The 19813-nt window shown below is 50.2% G+C and overlaps 1 protein-coding gene across 6 annotated transcripts in view; it reads left to right on the top strand.

Annotated features, from left to right (window-relative positions):
• The window catches only part of Kirrel3 (kirre like nephrin family adhesion molecule 3), a 569052-nt gene that overhangs the window by 465971 nt on the left and 83268 nt on the right, over window positions 1-19813 (top strand). For all 6 annotated transcript variants that reach the window (XM_010628629.2, XM_010628628.3, XM_010628633.2 and 3 more), the window contains 2 exons: window positions 6338-6487; window positions 11468-11617. In XM_010628629.2, coding sequence (XP_010626931.1) covers window positions 6338-6487; window positions 11468-11617 — 300 coding nt within the window. The remainder of the gene's footprint in view (window positions 1-6337; window positions 6488-11467; window positions 11618-19813) is intronic.

Genomic DNA, 19813 nt, shown 5'->3' with positions numbered 1-19813 from the left:
CTTGGCTTCTCTGAACCCAGCATGGGGAGATGCCAACTATCATGGGCCTGGGGACATTGGCCATTTTCCTACGTGTTCTGCACATAGAGACCACAGCACCATGAGCTCTGGGATCGTCCTCTGCAGAGCTTCTGGATACCCTGACAGCAGAGCAGAGAAGGGCCTGTGCAGGGGAGGGGGTCCAAGGAAGGTAGAGCACCGGGAGAAAGAAAGAAGAGGAGAAACTGGGGAAGGAGAAGGGACAGAGGGCCCAGAACCACAAAGGCTTGCACATCTGCACCTTGACTCCTTCAGCTAGCATTGCAGCCACAGGAAAAAATTGCTCCAAAAATTTTACATCAGAGGCTTTTCAACATCCTGTTAAAATAAGAAGAATTTGTTCAATCAAAATCTGAATAGCTGACAAGGAATAGAGGCCAGGCAGCTCTAGCTGAGGAAGGGGTGGGCCTAGAGAACGATTCCTTCAGTCCCGCGAACACACCTGCATGCACACGTGCCTAGCAGCCAGCCCCTGGAACACACAGCCTTTTTCTACAGGTAGAAGCTGATTCTGTGCCGGTCGGACAGGGAACCAAGCTGGCCTTCACTGGCCAGGACCCCCAACCCCACCAAGCCAGGGCCTGGAGCCGCCTTGTGGGGCAGTTCTGCCACATCTCCTCCGCCAACAGGGCATGGCTTGTGATAGCTGGCCGGTTGCCTCCACTATCAGAGTTGGTCCACCCCAAACACTGCCCTGAGACCCACTGAGAAGGACACAAAGGCTAAGCCCTGGTCCCTGTCAAGAGGACAATCTATTCTTGTCTTTAGAGAAGCAGAGACTCCTCGATAAGTCATTGATACTAATTAGCCCTCCTCGACTCCCCATCGTATCAATAGAGTGACATCTGCCCCTCCAGGTTGGGCTTGCCACCCTGCCTCCACCCCATCTCCACGGAGCTCAACAGCCCACAGCCTGGTGTTCAAGGCAAAGGGCAGCCCTGGATAGAGGAACAGGAGCATTCCTGATGGGAAAGGCCCTTTTCTTCTGACTACTTATTGTCAGCCAAGCCTGGATCCAAGTAGTCCAGATGTACTCTCCCTCGGAATCTCCACAGTGACTTTCAGAGGCGGGTGCTGTTGTCCCCATTTTACAGCTAGGAAAAGTAAGGCCCAGCAAGTTAGTGGAGGTGCTAGGATCTGAACCCAGGTGAGTGTGATTCCCTGGCCCTACTCATTAGCACTGTTGTACCTGCCTCTATCCCAGAGGGCTGGATAAAAGGATAGAGGAGTTGGTTCTGTGGGCTGGCATGGCTGAGGGGGTGGTGAGCTGCAGCACCTGCATGTGCACATTCACCTTCTCAAGAAGTGCCCCAAGCTGGGCAGTGGCTCTGACCCACCCAGAGGGCTTTGTCCTTGAAGACAACACAAAACCAATGATGGGAGCTGGTTCACACCCTCCTTCAGCACTGGCCAAGGGCAGCAGCAGGAGACGGGGGCTAAGGCAGGTTCTCTGAGCTCCCGGGGCATAAAGCCTGCCTCCTAAGATCCACATAAGAATCTTAGCTCAGGGTGTAGCACAGGCTCCAGAGTTCAGGGCCTGATGTTCCTTCTCACTGCCAGTGCCCTGGGCCTCAGACAGATTCATCTTCACACAGGTCTGGTGTGGCACCCATGTCATAAGACTCAGGAGAATGCAGTAAAATAATCCAGGTAAAGCTCTCATCACACGCTTGAAATTCAGCACAAATTAACTATTATAAATTTTATGACAGTAAAATATTATTTATAGTATAGATGCTTCCACTTACCATGGGGTGGCATCTCCACAAACCCCTGATGAAAATATCTTAAACTGGAAATGATTGTGAGCCCCCTAACAGGCTGAGCACCGCAGCTTAGCTCCACAGCCCTGTAGTGTCTGCTGTTTCCCCTTGTGGCCGTGTGGCTACCTGTAGCTGTGGCTTGCCGCCACTGGCCAGCGTCAGGAAAGAAGACTGGACCCTACATTGCTAGCCCAAGAAAAGTTCCGAATGTAGAGTCATGGTGCAGTTACTACTGTATGTGTGTCTCTTTCACACTGTGGCATAGTAAAAAATCTCGTCACGCCAAGTTAAGTCAGGGCCTCTAGTGTACCTTTGAGAACCAAGTTGTAGCACTTAGTTCACCTATAAAAGGTGGGCACGAATGACTGACACGAATTGCTGGTACATTCACACAGCCGGCCCTGGCATCCAGCAGGCCTCCCCTGAATGGTTCAGTGAATTTTTTCCTCCGGTAAAGCCAGGGTCCTCGAGACTCTGGCCCTTCCCCTTTACTTGTCACCTCTCTCCTTCTGTGTGTGTGCTCAGCACAATATCTGCCTGGTCAGTAGTTTAGGATGCAAAAGCAATTTTTCTGCAGCCATCACAGATTTCAGGGGACAATCTAGAATAGGTCCACTGCCAGCACAGAGGCACCTCTGATGGATGTTCACACACTGGCCCAAGCCCTGGGGATGCTGGGGAAAGAGACAGCTGAGGCTTCTGCTCTCTGGGAGGGTACACACGGGCTCTTCTTTAGTTTTGTTTCTTTGCATAGGACACGGGGGAAATGCTCAATAAAGGTTTGGAGAAATCGAGGAAGATACAAACGAGAAATAACAGGGAAGTGTGATGAGGAGAAAAAAAGAGATGAAGACCCCTCTGAGCACCAGAACTTCCCTGGGAAGAGATCTGGGCCATGGATGGTGGAGGGGCTGCTTAGGGAGACCAGGCCAGGCAGGAGGGCACACACACACACACCACCCCAGGACCATGGAGCAGAGAAATCAAGGGACAGTCACACCAGTGGCAGCCAGCCGGGGTGCTGTGCAGCCCTCGGGAACCAGTCAGACCATGACAAAGCACATGACCCAGGACCAGCGGTGGAGTGTTGTCCCACAGACTATAGGGAGCCGTCCACCCCTGGGAAGGGGGAGACATAGGGGACTGGTGATTCGACAAGAAAACTCTGGACTGTGTGTGTACCGGACATGGTGACACAAGCCACTGAGTCTGTTGGAAGAACCTAGGCAATGAGGCTGTGGGCTTGGGTTGTAGCAGGAGGAATGGAGAAGAAAGCACAGGTTTGAGAGCTGTAGAGGGATGACGAAAGGCCCTCTCTGCGCTGGACCAGTCATGGTGACGGCCAGGTTGGATGAGGGGTGTGGTGCACCCTCCAGGCCAAGCCCCCTGCTTCTCATACAGCCACAGGGCGCCTCCTCCTGGCAAGTCACAGTCAGTGTGCATAGGGTAATCAAATGCCCTCCAGGAGCTATGTCTTCGCAAGGTCACCTCCGCAAGGTCATGAAAAATAATCCCAGGCTCTTTCACATTTCACATCTTTGGAGGAGGAAAGAAAGTGGATATAAGAAAAAGCAGGGAGCAAGGAGAAGGGGAAGGAGGCTTCTTTTGCAGTGACTGAACTCTGGCTTCCAAATGTGCTCTCAAGAACCCTTGGCAAGAACGGCCTCGAGGTCTGAACCCTGGGTGAGAACAGCAAGGTCCTCCCCTCTGCCTTCTCTTCCCCACAGCGCCCCAACTCCAGCGTACCCCACATACTCAGTAACTCTTACTCCCACTCAGCAGTGGAGGGCTTGCCTAACATGCACGAGGGCCTGGCTTTCAGCCCCAGCACTGCAAGGAAAAAAATATATCCATCTGAGGGAGCATACCTGGTTTAAAAGAAAAAAGTAATCATGATGCACAAAAATTAAAACTGAACTAAAAAAAATTGTCACTTATAATACCACCACCACCCCCAAAAAACTTACTCATTGTATTTTGTGGGTGGTTTTGGAGACAATCCTGAATATTCAATCCCACTCGCTGCAAAAACATTCTTTCCACAGCAAGCCCAACAGACAAAGCCTGAACACTGAAGCCTTAGGGTGTTGCCATGGGTTCTGCACCTCGGAGCCTGCTCCGAGCCGACTGGGAGATTCTGCTGCACTCTAGGCCCTCTCCCGTGCCCTGCTCCACCCCACAAGTTATTCCAGGGGATCTGCGCCTGGCCCCCACTCCTGGTTCTGACACCCTCCAAAGTGGCACTGAGAGCACTCAGAGCTCCCCCACTGGCATGGGGGCCAGTGTCCTCCAGACCCTGGTTTCCACGGCAACTGCCCAGGACTCACCACTGCCCCCAGGGGTACCTCCCACATTCTGCTTCTCAGGTAGCCTCCCCCAGGGTCTCCCATCCTCCCACCAAGAGAAAGCAGGATGGGGGCAGGGCGCGTGGGACAGTCACCCACTCTTAATAGGGGACGTTTGGGAGAGCTCAGCACTACTTGCTTTAGGGCCTTCTCATTACGGCCCCTTCAGCTCCCCAGATGACAACCTGATAATTCTTTCCCATAGCACAATCTTTGGCTTTGCCTGCTTTGACACTGTCCTTCCCAGAAAGATTTTGAGATAAAAGAATGCACTGTGAAATCATCGTTAGAGAGGAGGGCCTGGGGGAGGGGTCCGCTCTCCCTCCCTTTCTTTCTCCCTTTGTCATCCTCTTTCTTTCTTCCTCCTCTTTTTCGTCTACTTCTTGCCCGCCTTTCTTCCTCCCCCACTCCCTTCTTCCTCTCCTGCTCTCTCCCTCCTCTCCTCTCATCCCTTCCTCCCTTTTCTCTCTTATTTTGGTGCCAGAAACAGTCTAATTACAAAGGAAAACTTGAAGAGACAGGGAGAGAGAGAGAGAGGAAAAAATCCACCACACAGAGCTGATTAAAATGGCCTATGAAATCTAATTTGTAAAGCTCAAATCAGAATAAAAAGTGTTACTCCCACAATTCAAGGCCAATTTGATTTTTAATGAGAGTCCTCAGCGACGCAGCCAGGCCTCGTCAGGCAGTGAACCCAGCTACCTGCCTGCAGCCATGAGCACTCTGCATGGAGCTGCATCTCTGTCCTTAGGGGCCCCACCATACCCTCCACTGATGCCCCTGCTCCCTTCTTGGGCCACCTGCTGCTGGATACTCAACCCTGTGTGTGGGCCAGGCTAGGGTTTTGTGTCTCCCATGGGAGCACCTGCTAGTGTCTGGGACTTCCGTGGTTCCAGCAGGGAGAGGAGAGGCTGTGGCAGTACTGGGCCCACCAGGTTCCAGGTCCCATGAGATGGACCAAGCCCTAGCTCCAGCACTTACTAGCTGTGCGACCTTGGAGCATTGCTGTGCTCTCTGATCCTGGCTTCTCTGTGATAAAACGGGTATATTTCCTCCCTGAAGTAGAATTCAATGGACTATACAGGGGTTGTTTAAAGCACTGATCACACTGCACGCCAGTTGCTCAGCGAATGTCAATGTCCTGTCACCCTGTGGCCTCTCAGAGAAAAAGGCCCATGTCACCATCCTTCTTAGCAGCTTGAGCCACCAGGACCAGGCCTCTGGACTGGCATGCACACAGCCCAGAGGGTGAGAAAATGGCACTTAGGGCCAGGAAGATGTGGATCCACAGTCTCACTTGCACCCAGGGAGCCCCTAGGTTATTCACTCAGCCCCTAAACCCTGTTTCCCAACCCCTGCAGGGTGGGGTTGACACCAACCACTGAGTGCTCTCACTGTCACACCCACAGTGAGGGCACAACACCCAGGAGTAACAAGTCTCTCATCAGCACAGCTCCTATTACTTTTTCTCACCTCCTGGTGCCTTGCTTCCTTATCCTGAAAATGGGAATAAAAATAGTAGGTTGCTATGAATATGAAAATATTAATGAGCTAATATTTGAAAACCTTATCCCAGGGCCTGGCATCTTGTTCTCACCATGAGGGTGTTGGTTTAATAAAATATGAACTAATAGCTGAGGTGGTTCCAGCCACCTGGCTTTGGAGACAGATAAGAGTCATGGGTCCCCCAATGATGCCCAAGAGAGAATGAAGAGGGCCTGCTGTAGGAAAGCAAGGGACAGGAAGATGCAGCAACACCTGGCCAGCAGCTGCCTCCAGCGTGTCTGTTATTCTGTACCACCACCCACACTCCTGGGTTGGCCCTAGGCCCAGCCTGCAGCAGCGAAAACTATATTCTGATATCTTGTGTCCCATTTTTTTATTAAAACCACCCAAGTGGAGTTTACCCAAAGAAAAGGCAGGGACACATTCCCCAGGATGGCTGGGTGGCCTCTTGGAGACTGGGAATGGTTGGTCCTCAGTGCCATGACAAGGATGATGAGCAGAGGGGCTGGTAGAACCAGACTGAGCCAACCTGGGGGTGAAAGTCTCAGCGTAAGTGGCAGAGTGGGGCATGAAGGGGAGGCCTGGTCCCCTGGGCCAGCTTCAGCTTTGCCTCAGGAAGCTGAGAGGAGCCCACAGGCGCTGCTCCCAGCATGGAACTTACCACTGTGCTTGTCTCCCTCCCAGGCCAAGTCTACTCCTTCAGCCAGCAGCCCCAGGACCAAGTGGTGGTGTCAGGACAGCCGGTCACGCTGCTATGTGCCATCCCCGAATATGATGGCTTCGTTCTGTGGATCAAAGACGGCTTGGCCCTGGGTGTAGGCAGAGACCTCTCGAGTGAGTACCTCCAAACTCCCCAGGCAGCCCAGTGCTGCAGTCCCCTCCCTAGAAAATACCCACCTTCTGTCACAGGTGTTTGGAGACCAAACTTCCAGCCTTCCCTGCAGCTGCCAGAGACAGCTAGGTCTAGAATCCCAGAGCTTAAGGGGCTCTGACTGCAAGTAATGGATCACAAGTAAATCCTCCATTCCTGTGGTGAGTCCTAAACCTAGCATAGTGTCACCCTGGAGAATCTATTCCAAAGTCAAACACTACTCACCTACAGTCTGATTTTCAGAAATGAAGTGTTTTTTGTTTTTTGGCCCATAATATATCCCTCATTTATCAAGTTATGATCCAGCTTCTCACCTAATAAGGGAGCCAAGTAAACCAACAACTCATGAAGAAATGTGATTGAACATAGGGGTCATCTTGTCATGGGAAAAAAGAAAACACAGGAGATATCCACAGTAAACACTGAATGCCCTGGTTGATGCCACGTGTTAACTATTGTGAATGGCCTCTCTGTACAGCCCCTTTCCAATGCATCCTTCCCGGGAGAAAAGAGGAAGGAACAGTCTTCCTGGTCACTCCCCATCAGTCATGACTTCCACCCTTAGGTGGGTAGGTATTTGGCTGCTCAGCTTGATATAAATGGCATAATTCAGAAGGACAAGTCTGGGTGTCCTTCCCGGGTGGTTTAGGAATGGCTGAGCGAGGAAGATGAGTGAAAAATATGTATTCAACTAAGAAGTAGCTTTGCTTCGTTCGTGGGGTACAGCTGCAGGAAAATAAAAATCGAAGTGCACTCAGGAACATGATGATTGGGAAATTAATATTTTAAAATGTGAGTTATGTCTTGCCAAAAATGTATATTGAAATGTTATAGCGATGGTCAATAGCAGTCATAGGGTTTGAATACTGCAGCCCAGCTGAGCATGGATAAAATACACAATAATATCTCCAAAATATACTGGGCTGCCATAAAGTTTAAGTGCTATGAGAACCAGCCAATTTCAGAGACACTCAATTTTCTTACCCTAGAGAAACAAGGAGAACATCACGACCTTCCCAAATGAGACTTGTGTGTGCTCTGGGTGGCTCTGAAGTTGGCCTGTTGCTAATTAAAGAGGCTGCCTCACTCCGAGTTAGTGGTTCTCAGCTTTCAGCCTAGAACAGGGATCTTGCTAGGTCAGTGGCCCAGAGGCAGTCCCACAACACCAGGGACAGTTCACAGAGTGGTCATCGTGGCATGGATAACTGCCCATAAACAGCTTCTGGGATCCAGAATTGGGGCCTGCTCCATGCTAAAAAGAACATGGAGCTCTGATAAGCTGCTTCCTCTCCAGCTGGACACTAGTTACAGAAGGAAGGTAAGCCCTCTGTCTGTTCAACCAGTAAGCTTAAACTCCTGGGAAATGTTGGCTCTGTACTTGGTCACCTGTCCCCCAAATAACGTCCAGGCAGCAATAAGTATAGGTACCTACAGGCTTAATAAATACTGCCTGCTTGGCTGATAAGGGAGGGAACATAACAGAGCTCAGTGCAATCAGCAAGTATTTGCAGGACACTTAATAGTAAGGACATTTTCCTACAGGGAAACAGGCCCACTATTGCAAGACTTCATCTGCTGCAGCTCTGTCCTCTTGCATTTTAACCATGTCACCCCACTCAGTCCACCAGAAACAATTGCCCTCACCGAGAACCCAAGTATCCCTCTGGTCACCAAGACTGGAAACACCAGTCAAAGAAAACGATTTATAAATATGCTCCCTCATCTGGATAGAACATTTTTCTCCTAAGAAGCTCAAGTACTTCTCAGATATTATCTCATAAATCTGCAATCATCTAGAGGGAGAAAAGGATTTTCCCTTTATTTGACAGGTAAACAAAGTCACAGTCAAGAAAGAAATTGATTCCGTGAGATAACTAATCCCAGTGTGTAGAATCCTAACTGCTAGCCCTAAATGGTCCCTGTGCCCCATCTGCTCTCCTTTGCAGGGACAGAGCCCTCCACCTTTATTAAGTTGACATTTATAGATGACTGACTCACTGTGCCAGGCACTTTACATAGATTATCCTAACCGGTCTTCACCTGTGAGCTGCATTGCCCCCATTTTACCAATAAGGAAACTGAGGCACATGAAGTTAAAGTAACTCCTCCAAGATGACAGAGCGAGGGAGTGATAAGCTGGCACTGGACCCAGGCAATTTGAGTGGAGAACCCACACTCCAGATAATTTGGCCTCCTTTGGGAGTAGACAGAGATTAATGATAGATACTGTGGAGGAGCTAGAAAGTCCCGGAATCTATGCTTCTGAGTCTGTTTTCCAAAGATGCTGCCAGTCCTAGGGATAGCATCACAGCTCGCTGCCTAATTAAGCAAATACAAACAAACCCATCACTGATGTTTTCAGCAGCTCATGAGAGCGAAATCCTGCTGCTGATAGCTTGCAAGACAACAAAAACACCAGCTCCAGCCAAGATGCCTGCAGGAGACAAGGAAATAATCACAGGACAGCGGGATCCAGGCTAGCCTGGAAGGCGGGGTAGGCGTCAGCTGCAGCTGGGGGATATGAGACCCAGAGCAGGGAGAGCCAGTGTCATTTACCTGGCCTCCTTCCCCCAGCCCATCACGGGGCAGGAAGGTGGCAGGAATGGCAGGAACAGAGGTAATGCCCACAGGTGCCAGCCTACTGCCCTCTGAGCATTTCTGGCCAGGCCTGCACAGCTGTGATGGATAAGGCCACGAGGAGAAGAGAGTGGCAGCCATGAAAGACTTGGCCATACAAGAAACACCTGCAGAGCACGCTGGGCATCATGGCAGAGGCTCAAAGCACCCTGCCTCACTGGCCAGAAATGGGCACTGGTGGCCCCTTGTACAGCCAGCCCCAAGGAGCCCCACCCTACCTCTGAGCCGCCCTCAGCTTAGGGAGGCAAAAGGACCTTAGAGTGCTCCCAGTCCAGTCTTTCATCCAGGGTAGAAATCATCCTTGCAGCAGAGAGGTGATCATCCAACCTCTGCTTCAAGGTAGCTAGTGACGAGGACTTCACTATCCTTTATGGCAGCCCACCGAGATCTTTGTTTGGACACCTGAAATAATTAAGGATATTTCAAGTTACTTCCTGCTGCTAATGCTGCCAGGTGCCAATGCTGTCTTTGGGATCACATCTGACCCCCCCAAGAATCAAGGGACTGCCCACCTCTCTCTCTGTCTGTCTGTCTGTCTCTCTCTCTCTCTCTCTCTCTCTCTCTCTCTCTCTCTCTCTCTCTCACTCTCCCTCTCTCTCCCTCTGTCTTCCTTCTCCTATGGCTTGTTCTGAACATTCCCACTGCTCTGGTAAACATCCTGCAGAAAGAGCAGCCGTCTGAGCTGCCAAAGGGTGATGAAAGCAGAGTGGACTCTGATGGGAGAGGGAGACCAGGATCAGGAGAAAGTATGGGTGCAGAGGTCCTCTTGTAAATCCATAGTGCAAGAGACTGGGGCAAGACAAAGCTCAGGTGAGAGATGGGATGAGAAATGAATCTTGCCAGGACAAACCAAGGAGATTTAGGGCCCAATACCCAGGAAAGAGAGCAACAGCCCCACCTGGCCAGCTATGACTTAAGTTGGTATTTATATTCAACCCTGCACAGCAGCAGAAAAGCTGATTAATGATTTAGCATACTCAAACTTTTATTTATATATTATTCATCACCAGTGGTAGAAGGGGCCCCAAATTCCTAAGTGTCCGGAGCATCTCATAAGTGCTTAATCAGGCCCTGGGGCTCATGGGTAGGTAGTAGGAGTAACTAGAAAAGGACCGTTTATGGTTCAAAGTGCCCAGAAGTTCACCAGGGCCTTGATTTCTACTTGTGGTCCACCCTGAGACAAAACTTTGCCCTAAAAGTCACTCTTGATTCTTTTCCAAATATTTCTTTTTTTTCCTTCCCTCTCTCTCTTACTCTGTCTTCTCTCTACAATTCCCAGGCTGGCCTCTCTATTTCTCTTCCTCCTCATTTGTCTTCTTATCAGAATGATGCATATCTACTTAGCAGACCAAGGCCCTGAGCACTTTCCAGAGCTCGCTGTATCTGACCACAATTAGTTATTTGTGTCTCCTTCCTTTCCTTTCTAATCGTCATCCTGAACTTAAAACCAACAGTAGCATATCACACACACACACACGCACGCACGCACACACACATATACACACACTGCCCCATACCCTGCGAAGCTCTGGCTTTTACAACCCCTTCCCAAGCCCCCACTGCTATCCTGTCTGTTCCAAATGTTCCTCCACACAGGGGGGAAACATATTAAATTTTCTCTTTTCCCTCTGCAGATCCAATTGTTTTAACCCATGAAGTAAACTGCCAGTGGACAGATTAAAAGTGATAAAGGCATACAAGTGTATTATTGTTGTTTTTGTTTGGGTACCAGAGATCAAACTCGGGACCTTGCACTTGCGAGGCAGGCGGGCCCACTAGGCTAAATCCCCAACCCCATATACAAGTGTATTGACACCCAGAAACACAGGAGCTACACAAAGTACGAGGCTCAAAGGAAGAACCGGAAAGTTGAAGCTTAAATAGCATTTTGAGCTACAGAAAGAAACAGGGCCTTGAGGCTGGTGGAAGGAGATGGGATGCAAGTTGTGGAAGAAGAAGGGATGAAATACACCAGCAGAGATTGTCTTATTGTGCAGATCAAGCCTCACAGGTATCCGTCATTAGAAGGCCACCCGTGGTCATCTCTGTCTAGGCCAGGTGTCAGACCCACAGTCTCTCCCTCTGTGAAAAGATCTTCCTAGGCAGGTGGCAGGATCAGACAGAAAAGCCTCTGCCATTTGTCCCCTGTTTACTAAATGTACATTTCTTTTCGCAGAGACAGCCTTTCAGAGCCCTTCCATGGTGTCTGCAGCATCTCCAAATAGCGACCTGGATTTAGGCTAAAGAAGTAACTTAGGGAGGGAGGATTCTTTGGCCTCCCTCATCCACCTGCTATCTCCCCACAGGTTACCCCCAGTACCTGGTGGTGGGGAACCACCTGTCAGGGGAGCACCACCTGAAGATCCTGAGGGCAGAGCTGCAGGACGATGCTGTGTATGAGTGCCAGGCCATCCAGGCCGCCATCCGGTCCCGGCCTGCACGTCTTACTGTGCTAGGTAAGAGCCATCACATGCAAGTCAAGGATGAGAAACACCGGTGGGAAACACCAAGGGCTCAGCTCTGCAGTCCTTCCAGCCAGGTCGTAGGAGGGGGTTCCTTCTGGACATTGTCGCACTGGCTTTCAGCCACTGTTCACCGTCTCCCCACCCACAGGGGACAAGAGAAGGCTCCTGGCCTCAGGAATCCCAAGGCCAAGGCCAACCTATGACTTTGTCCAACCTCAGTGTGGGTGACTGTGCCTTAGGGAGCTGAAGAGGATTCCCAGGTGAACTATTCATGTGATCCAGGCCATATGTCTGCCCATGTCCACTGCAAAACCAGCCCCAATCTGATTTCAGTGTCCATGAGGAATTACCAGTGACCTGTGTTCCATCCCTACACCTTCTCCCTGGGAATCCTGGTGCTCAGGTCAGTCACAGGAAAATCCATTTCAGGCCTCATTCCAAATCATGCTTTTTCCCCGGGGTCTTTCACTCAGTGTCCCCTCTTTCACTCAGCAGACCTGCCTGAAGAATGGGTTTGCTTGGTGACCCTACAAACTGCCTCTCTCTGATGAGAAGTCCAGCCCCAGTCATCTCCTGCCTCTGGCCAGATGTTCTAGAGACTCAGGGCTGTGGGGAGGCACGTTGGCACAGGAGTAATAATAGCTCCATTTGCACTGTGGTTTACAGCAACTGTCAAAGCTCTCGCATACACATCACCTCAGCTCTTTCTGAGCTATTCTGGGAACCAAGGGCTGTTATCCCAGGTGAGAAACTGAGGTTCTGAGAAGCAGAGGGTCTGGCCCATGGTCTCCAGGCTGGGACTTCTCATAGAGGAGCACATATGGATGGAGGTTGGGGCAGCCAGAAGATGGAACCCAGGCTGCTGGCCTCTTAGCAGCTGCTGCAGAAGCTTGACAATAGGTCGGCAGCTGGGGCGCTGCTTTGTGTCCTGTAGATAAGGCTCACGGCGGCTCAGAAATGAAATACTTAAGAGCATGTTGGTACTTTTCAGATCTACATGGCCAAACACACTGGGGCAGGGACTCTCAAGCAGAGCAACAGATGGGACCCTGAGGACCACTTACCAGCTCAGAGATGGGCATCTTGAAATGGGGAGGGGTGACAGAGCCACTCCCAGGCCTCTTCTACCTTTGGAATCTATTGTGGCCTTCAAAGGAAGACATGGAAAAGTAAACCCTCTAGCAGGTCAAAGGCTGGGCAACCTGGCTGCAGGCAGCCTCTGGAGGAGCAGCCAGGGATGCTTGAAGGAGGACAGCCATTCTCCTTCCTCCAAGGAAGGACTCAGGACTTCATGTTTTTTTTCTGACTTGGGGATTTGCAAAATGCCAGAACAGATTCACTAAGCAAAATCGCAGGGTCTTCATGTTCAGAAACAGTTCAGCTTCCCATACTCAAACATCTTGCTCTGCTGCCTTGCCTTCTAGAGAGGGCCAGAGAGTGCTAGAAAGAGCAGAATCTGAGTACTGCCCACTCTGACTTCACACGGGATCTAGAATAGATGAAGAACCCTCTTCTCTTTAAGGTGCACCAGCCTCCTCATCAGCTAAGTGTGACCCCTTCCTTTCTCTTCTCTATCATAGTAAGCCACAATGCCCAACACATTAAAAGTCCAAATTCTCCCATGTGTTTTACAGATAAGGAAACAGAGACTGAGAGAGGCAAAGACACTTGAAGGATGTCACACAGCTTAATTAACATTCAAAATCAACTCCACATTTCCCGACTCCAGACCAATGCTCTTTGCCATCTCCTGGTCCCAGATGCCAGCAGAATGTCATCTGTTCCACTGGTTAAGAGCAAGGCCTCAGGATGCAATGTGAACAGACCCGACTTTGTCTTGGGTCACATCTCCCTCTACACTGATACTGCTCTCTGGGAACAGAACTGGGTTTGTTCGAGGGAGGCATTCCTGCAAATTGGAGATCAGCTAAAGGAGAGGTGATTATACAGGGCCCAGTGGGTTCCTTTGGTAGACTTCCTGAGAGCCAGCAAGGGAGGCTGAGTGGGCATCTTGTCTACCGGCCTGTCATGCCATCTCCAAAAACATCATTCATCCTGAGCAAACAAAACCAATTGCAAAAGAAAAAAGCTGCACTAGGATCTGCCAGCAGTCCTCCCTAACTCCTTGGGGTGGACTCCCTGTCCCCACTCGTTAGCCACCCACCAGTCCTATGGAATCTTCCCTGCTCCTGGTCCTGTAGGGCTCTGCTTGGTTGAATTTCTCTGGGTGCAGGGACTCACCTTGTTCCCTGAAGGAGGCCCTACAAGCAGAAGCCAATCCAGCCCATTGGAAAGAGAGCCCCAGTCCTGCAACAGTGGAAGCCAGCGCAGCTGCTCCACAAGGGGGACAGAGGTGTTTGTGCACCCTGATCCAGCTGGCTTCCTTCCCAACCAAGACCCCATCTGCTTTGCTGTGACATCTCAGTTTGGGAAAATGTCCCAGCCGGTTCCCCAAGGGAGGCTACGTTCTCCCGCTTCCAGGAGTGAGAGAGCTTCCTAATCTAGTCTGTATTTGCCTGAGATAGATTTTTAATTAAATAAAGTAAGAGCCTGATTAGAACCTGCAGAAGATGTGAGCACAGAATCAGATGGTATTCCGGCAAAATTGCAAAGCAAACACTTTGGCTAGAACAGAGGGAAGCCCCCGGGGGTCTTCCATCAAAGCACCAAGTGAGGAGGGCAAATACGAGAGATTATATAGCCAACAGATGTGCATTGCTAAAATATGCATCTGCTGGCACCGTACTTGGAGAAGCCGGAGGGCCACTTTGCAGGGCCTGTCGGGCTCCAGGGAGGGTATGGGGACTAGCCCAGCGGCCAAGCTTCGAGTCACAGACACATTAATTAGCGTTGTGTTTCCAGCTCTCAGATGCAATCAGGCAAGGAGCGACTTTGAGCTGAGCATTTGCTACCCAGGGAGGCAGAGAAAGGGAGCTGAAGAATGAGAGAAAGATGGGGGAAGGGGCCGGGGTCGCCAAGCTAGAGCAGGAAGACAGGGAACCCTAGTTCGCTTTCGAGCTGCCAGGTCGACTGGCATTTTTCCACCCCCAGATCAACTCGGGAGTGTTGGTATCACAGAAAGCGCTGCAGACTTAGAGGCAAGAGTCTTGATCCCACCAGTAGCCAGTGTGTGATCCTGGTGCCATCACTCATCCTCTCTAGGTCTGTTTCTTCACCTGTAAAAGGAGAGATGAGGGTTTCTTTTAATTTTAAAAAAAATATCAGAGAACTGTCCAGCTACCAAACCGCCGTGCTTCCAGTCAGGAGACCAATATGCTGCATCAACTATTTCAGGAAAATGGGCCATCTCCCACTGGAACCAAGACTTGTGTGGGGCCTGAGGCATAGAAGGTAATTGGTTAGGATAGTTTAGAGCCCGTCTCATGCGTGGGCTAGGAGATGGGGCCTCTCCAAGTCCCGTCCATCTCTGGGATTCTGGACTTGGCTGTGTATCTTAGCCCCCACCTCCCCCTACATCCACCTTCCTTGTGTACTCAGCCCTCTCTGCGCAGAGGTGGTTCATATGGTTGTCCTAGGACCCTCATACAGATAGGTGTGCAGAGCTCCAGAAAGTGTCCTGGCTGAAAAAGTAGAATGCCCTCAGGCAGCTGTGTGACCTTGAACGACGCCATTAGGTTGGGAACCATTCTCTAGCATTTAATGTTATAACCAGAATATGATACAGATGAGGTACTCAACAATATTTGTTTGGCTTTTTAAAAAGTGAATGAATGAATGAATGCAGTCTTCGGTTTTTCCACCTATAAATGGAAATACTCAAAATATCAATCCCAGAATTGTGCACATGTGTGTCTGCTCTATAAACAATAAAGTGTCATGCACTTTAAAGCTGTACTCACCCACATACATGTACACACATGCAGACTGCATGCTTACTTTTCCCAAGTGCAGAACCATAGGGCTGAAAAATATCTAACCTGTCACAGGTCGGTACAGTACAGTAAGGGTGGCATTGCACTTGATGTTCCCACCTGCCCAAAGACTAAGGAAACAAAGATTTGGGGGACTCCGAGCAGGGAGGAAATGGAAGCCAAGGATTTGATTGATGAACAAATATTTACTGAGCACCTACTATGTGCTGGGCATTTTTTTAGACACTCGGGATTCATCAGTAAATAAAAGACAGAACCAACCTCACCCTGGTGGAGCTTGTGTTCTAGCAGGGAGTGAGCTACATGGTAAATGATACAAGTTAAACAAGTAAATGTGACTTTAGGATATCACTGAATGTTGTTACAGATGCTATGGCAAGAAACAGTAGAACAGTGGGGTTAAGGGACAGAAGTTAGGGAAGGAGGTGTCAGATGTCAGATTAATTATTCAGCAGGACATTTTCCCTGTCTTCCTCCCCATTTCCCTTTTCTTCCTGGCCCATTCTAATATTAACTCTGCTATCCTGTGGTCCCTGTTAGAAATAAAGCATCTAAATCAACATAAATTATTTAAGATGGAGACTAAGTCAATTAAAAGAAAAAAAAGACATCTTTTATAGTGACACCACACCCCGGATCCTGAGAGGGGGGCAAACAGATAAGCCTGACCCTTCTGTATCCTGCACTGGCTCTTATATGCCCACAGGATGGACAGCACCTCCTGGTTCACCATCCCCATTGGTCTAGGTCAATGCATCCAAGGAGGAGCACTGAATAATTCAGGCACATTCAGCAAGGAAAAACAGGGCTGAAACAGAGCCGGAGGACGCAGATTCCAAATGATTCTTGCAAAAATTGCTTATGAGAACCCTTCCACCATTGCCCCGACATCAAAAAGCAAGTTGGTAAGGGTGAGCCAAGCAGCTAGTCGGGGTTAGAATGTCTGCAGAGCAGTCCAAGCTCTTGAAGGTAGCACACAAGGTCTGGAGAGGCCTGCCATCTGACATCTGCCCTCTCTCCAGCCAGGGCCCAGCCGCAGCTGCTCCTCACAGCTACCATACAGCTCCCTCCACTCACCAGCCTCTGGGCCTTTCGCCACCCTGCACTTCTGCCCAAATGTCCTTCCCACCTTTCTTCCCTTAGCCAACTTATACCACCTGTTGAGAGTCCCCTTAGATCTCACCTCCTTAAAGTTGACCTCCTAGAAGTCCACATGGCCTCTCTTTCTCTCTCTATGCCATGTTCACCTTCTGTAAGTACTGTGATCAATACACTCAACATGTTATATTAATAGTAACTGCTACCTGCTTCCCCCACTGGGTCTCTTGTGGTGATGGAGGCATGAGCACCCGGCATCCCTTATGCTTAGCTCAGGAGCACACGTGAAATATGCAGTGAACGTTTGTCTAGTAATTGAAACAACCATGTTTGGGGATAAATTAGGGGGAGTTAACACTGAAGCCAGTTTCAAAGAACAATGCCTGGCAGATAGAAAGCCCCAAAGACATATGAGAGCTATGTTGTGCTGTCTTGCATCGTACTGTTTTAGAGAGTTAGTTAGCTTTCTGTTACTATGACAAAACACCTGAAATGAAACAGCTTATAAGGAGGAAAGGTTTATTTTGGCTCATGGCTTCAGAGGTCTCCATCTATGCTTGTTTGGCCCTGTGGTACAGCAGTTCATCATGGCAGAAGCACACACTGGAAGTGAAGACAGACAAAGGAGAAGGGCTTGGGGTCCCAGTAACCCCTTTAGGGGCACACCCCCAAATAACCTCACTTCTTACCCCAGGCTATGTTTCCCAAAGGCTCCACCCTCTCCCACTGGCACCACAGGCTGATGTTCATGCCTTCACACATGACCTTTGGCAGACATTGCAGCTTCAAACCATAGCAAGGAGGCAGTACAGTGTCATGGCTTGGAACTGGGACTCTGGAAACCAAGATACTTACACTGGAATCCTGGTTGTGCCACTTTACCAGCAGAGTAATCTTGGTCAGTTTGCTTAGTTCCTCTGTGCCTATTCCCTGTGTGCATGGCAGAAATAATCATGGCTGCCTTAATGGAGTCATTGAAAGGACTTAATGAATCAACAGGTACAAAGCACATCTCAAAATAGTGCCTGGTATTCATCAAAACCAATAAGCATCTGGCTGTTATTATTACAGTAACTGCATTAATATTGCTATTATTGTGCAGTGTCATGAGACACCAGCAAGCAAGCCTCCTGCCCAGGATAACCAAGTCAGTGTCCTAAGAAGCTTTTCTAAGCAACAAGCAAGGCAGAAAACCAGATTCCTGCAGGCCCCTCCTGGCACACACCTGGGAAGACAAGCAGAATTGATTTCCTTATCTCCCCATTAAGCATGCTTTGCTTGGGCCCTGGCCTGGTCTTAGGTGCTATATCTCATTTGTGCTGTGTGCCTGTTTCCTGCCACATTCATTACCCTCCAATCACCCCCAAATAGGGGCAGCGAATAAGCCAGAGAGGGGAAAGAAGAGGGAAAGGAACACCCTTATCTCTTGAAGTTCCATATGGAAGCAGGTCTGAGCAATTGTATGCTCAGCTCCGCACAGCTCACCCCCACCACTGGCTCCTTCCCTCTCCCTCCCAGCTATTCTGCCCATCTGGGTAACCCTGACCACCCTCGGTGTCCCTTCCCTTCTTGGCAGCCCTCACCACCCTTCTCCCCTCCCTTTAACTCGCTCCCTCCCAGTTTCATTCCATGCTCACCTGCTTTATCTTGGCTTGGAGACGGTGGCTGGAAGCAGATGAACAGTGTCCCTCTTCTAAATTAGAACTCCCTGGGGTGGGAGCTGGCCTCTGATGCCCACCCTGTATGCCCAGGACGGGTAATCATACTGCATTCCTGCTGCATACCAGCCTGAGCAGCTGCCTACAGGTGGGCCTGGGAAGATAGAGGATCTCCCTAGAGGTCTTTGTAGCTGACCTCCAGAGCTGGGTCACTCTGGACCCTGCTTGCTTCTGCACTCTAAGTCTATTACAGGGACACTCATCTGTACATTGCCCCAGAAATGCCTCTCTCCACCCTTCCCCCCTTTCCTCCTCTCAGCCCACTAAGACATGAGTCCCCCTCCCTAGCTAGACTGTCATCAGGGAGGGAGAGGAGGTGCGAAGCAGAAGACCCACAGGGACTAAGCCAGTCTCAAGACTCTATCAAGGGTGGAGATGATCTGGGACTTCTCTCCCCTGTCCATGCAGGTAGCAGGATAGGCAGGCTCCTCTCCAAGAAGGGAGAGACAGGATATACATCCGTACCCTCCCTGACCCAGTACCACCAAGGTTGATTGGAACAGACTGTAATTATCTAGTTAAGTAGCCTCTCCAGAGCTGCCTGAAAGCCTAACACTGCCTGTTCAAGGGCTCGCTGGCATTTAGAGCTGGAGGCAGCATCCCAAGTGATAGCCCCATGGCTAGCCCCTCTGGCTCTTTTGGCTTTTAATACCAGGAAAGGGCAGGACAGGGAGGTTCTTGCGAGTCCACTGAACATGCAGGGTGCTCAGCCTCTGTTTGCAACCCCAGTGGCCCTACTCTGCCCACCCTTTAGGGTTCCCACCCCATCCCAGGATGTCAGGCTCTCCGGTGGCCTTGTGCAGTCACGATGTGTGTCACCACCACACCCAGAGCATGGCAACTCTTCAGGTGCATACAGGACAAAGGCCCTTGCCTCTTGCTCCAGTCCCGCCACCATGCAACCGTGCAACGTGGGATAATACTATTTCACCTCTCAGGCCTCCGTTTCTCCCTGGTAAAATCATCAGCTGAAACTCGAAACAGAAATCTCCACACTTTAACTGTGATTCTCTCATAATTGCTTACGGTTTGGGGGTTGGGCGTGAAGGGCATTGTTCCCTGAGTCCCTCTTCCCTTCTCCTGAGAGCAAGGATAATATGTCCTTTAGCTCTTTCAACCAAGCATGACTCTGGGAGATGCCGAGCAGGCTCAGCTCCCGAACAAAGAGGAGGTGTGCTCAGGCTGTGGAGATTTGCAGTCGGGACCTTGATCCCTGGCACCCATCGTCCAGCATGGGACCAACAACTCTGGGGCTGCCTGTGAAATCCAAGCCCCTTTCCTACAACCTTCAGGGTGCAGCCGCCTTGAGGAAGCCCTAACCCGCTCTACCCTTCCCAGGCTCACTCCTCTGGGGTGAGTGGAGCTTCAGACATCCCCGCAAGCCTTCCAAAGCACAAGCGAGAGCCCATTCCCTCCGTGTCTTCCTTCTGGAAGCTCAGCTGGCCATGAGCCATTCACAAGATTCTTTTCTGTACATC

This window comes from Fukomys damarensis, unplaced genomic scaffold (assembly GCF_012274545.1).
Source record: "Fukomys damarensis isolate Sample0158 unplaced genomic scaffold, DMR_v1.0_HiC HiC_scaffold_16, whole genome shotgun sequence".
In the NCBI taxonomy this organism is placed as follows: domain Eukaryota; kingdom Metazoa; phylum Chordata; class Mammalia; order Rodentia; family Bathyergidae; genus Fukomys; species Fukomys damarensis.
The sequence above is the reverse complement of the archived record's forward strand: the minus strand, read 5'-3'. Positions and strand labels throughout refer to the sequence as shown.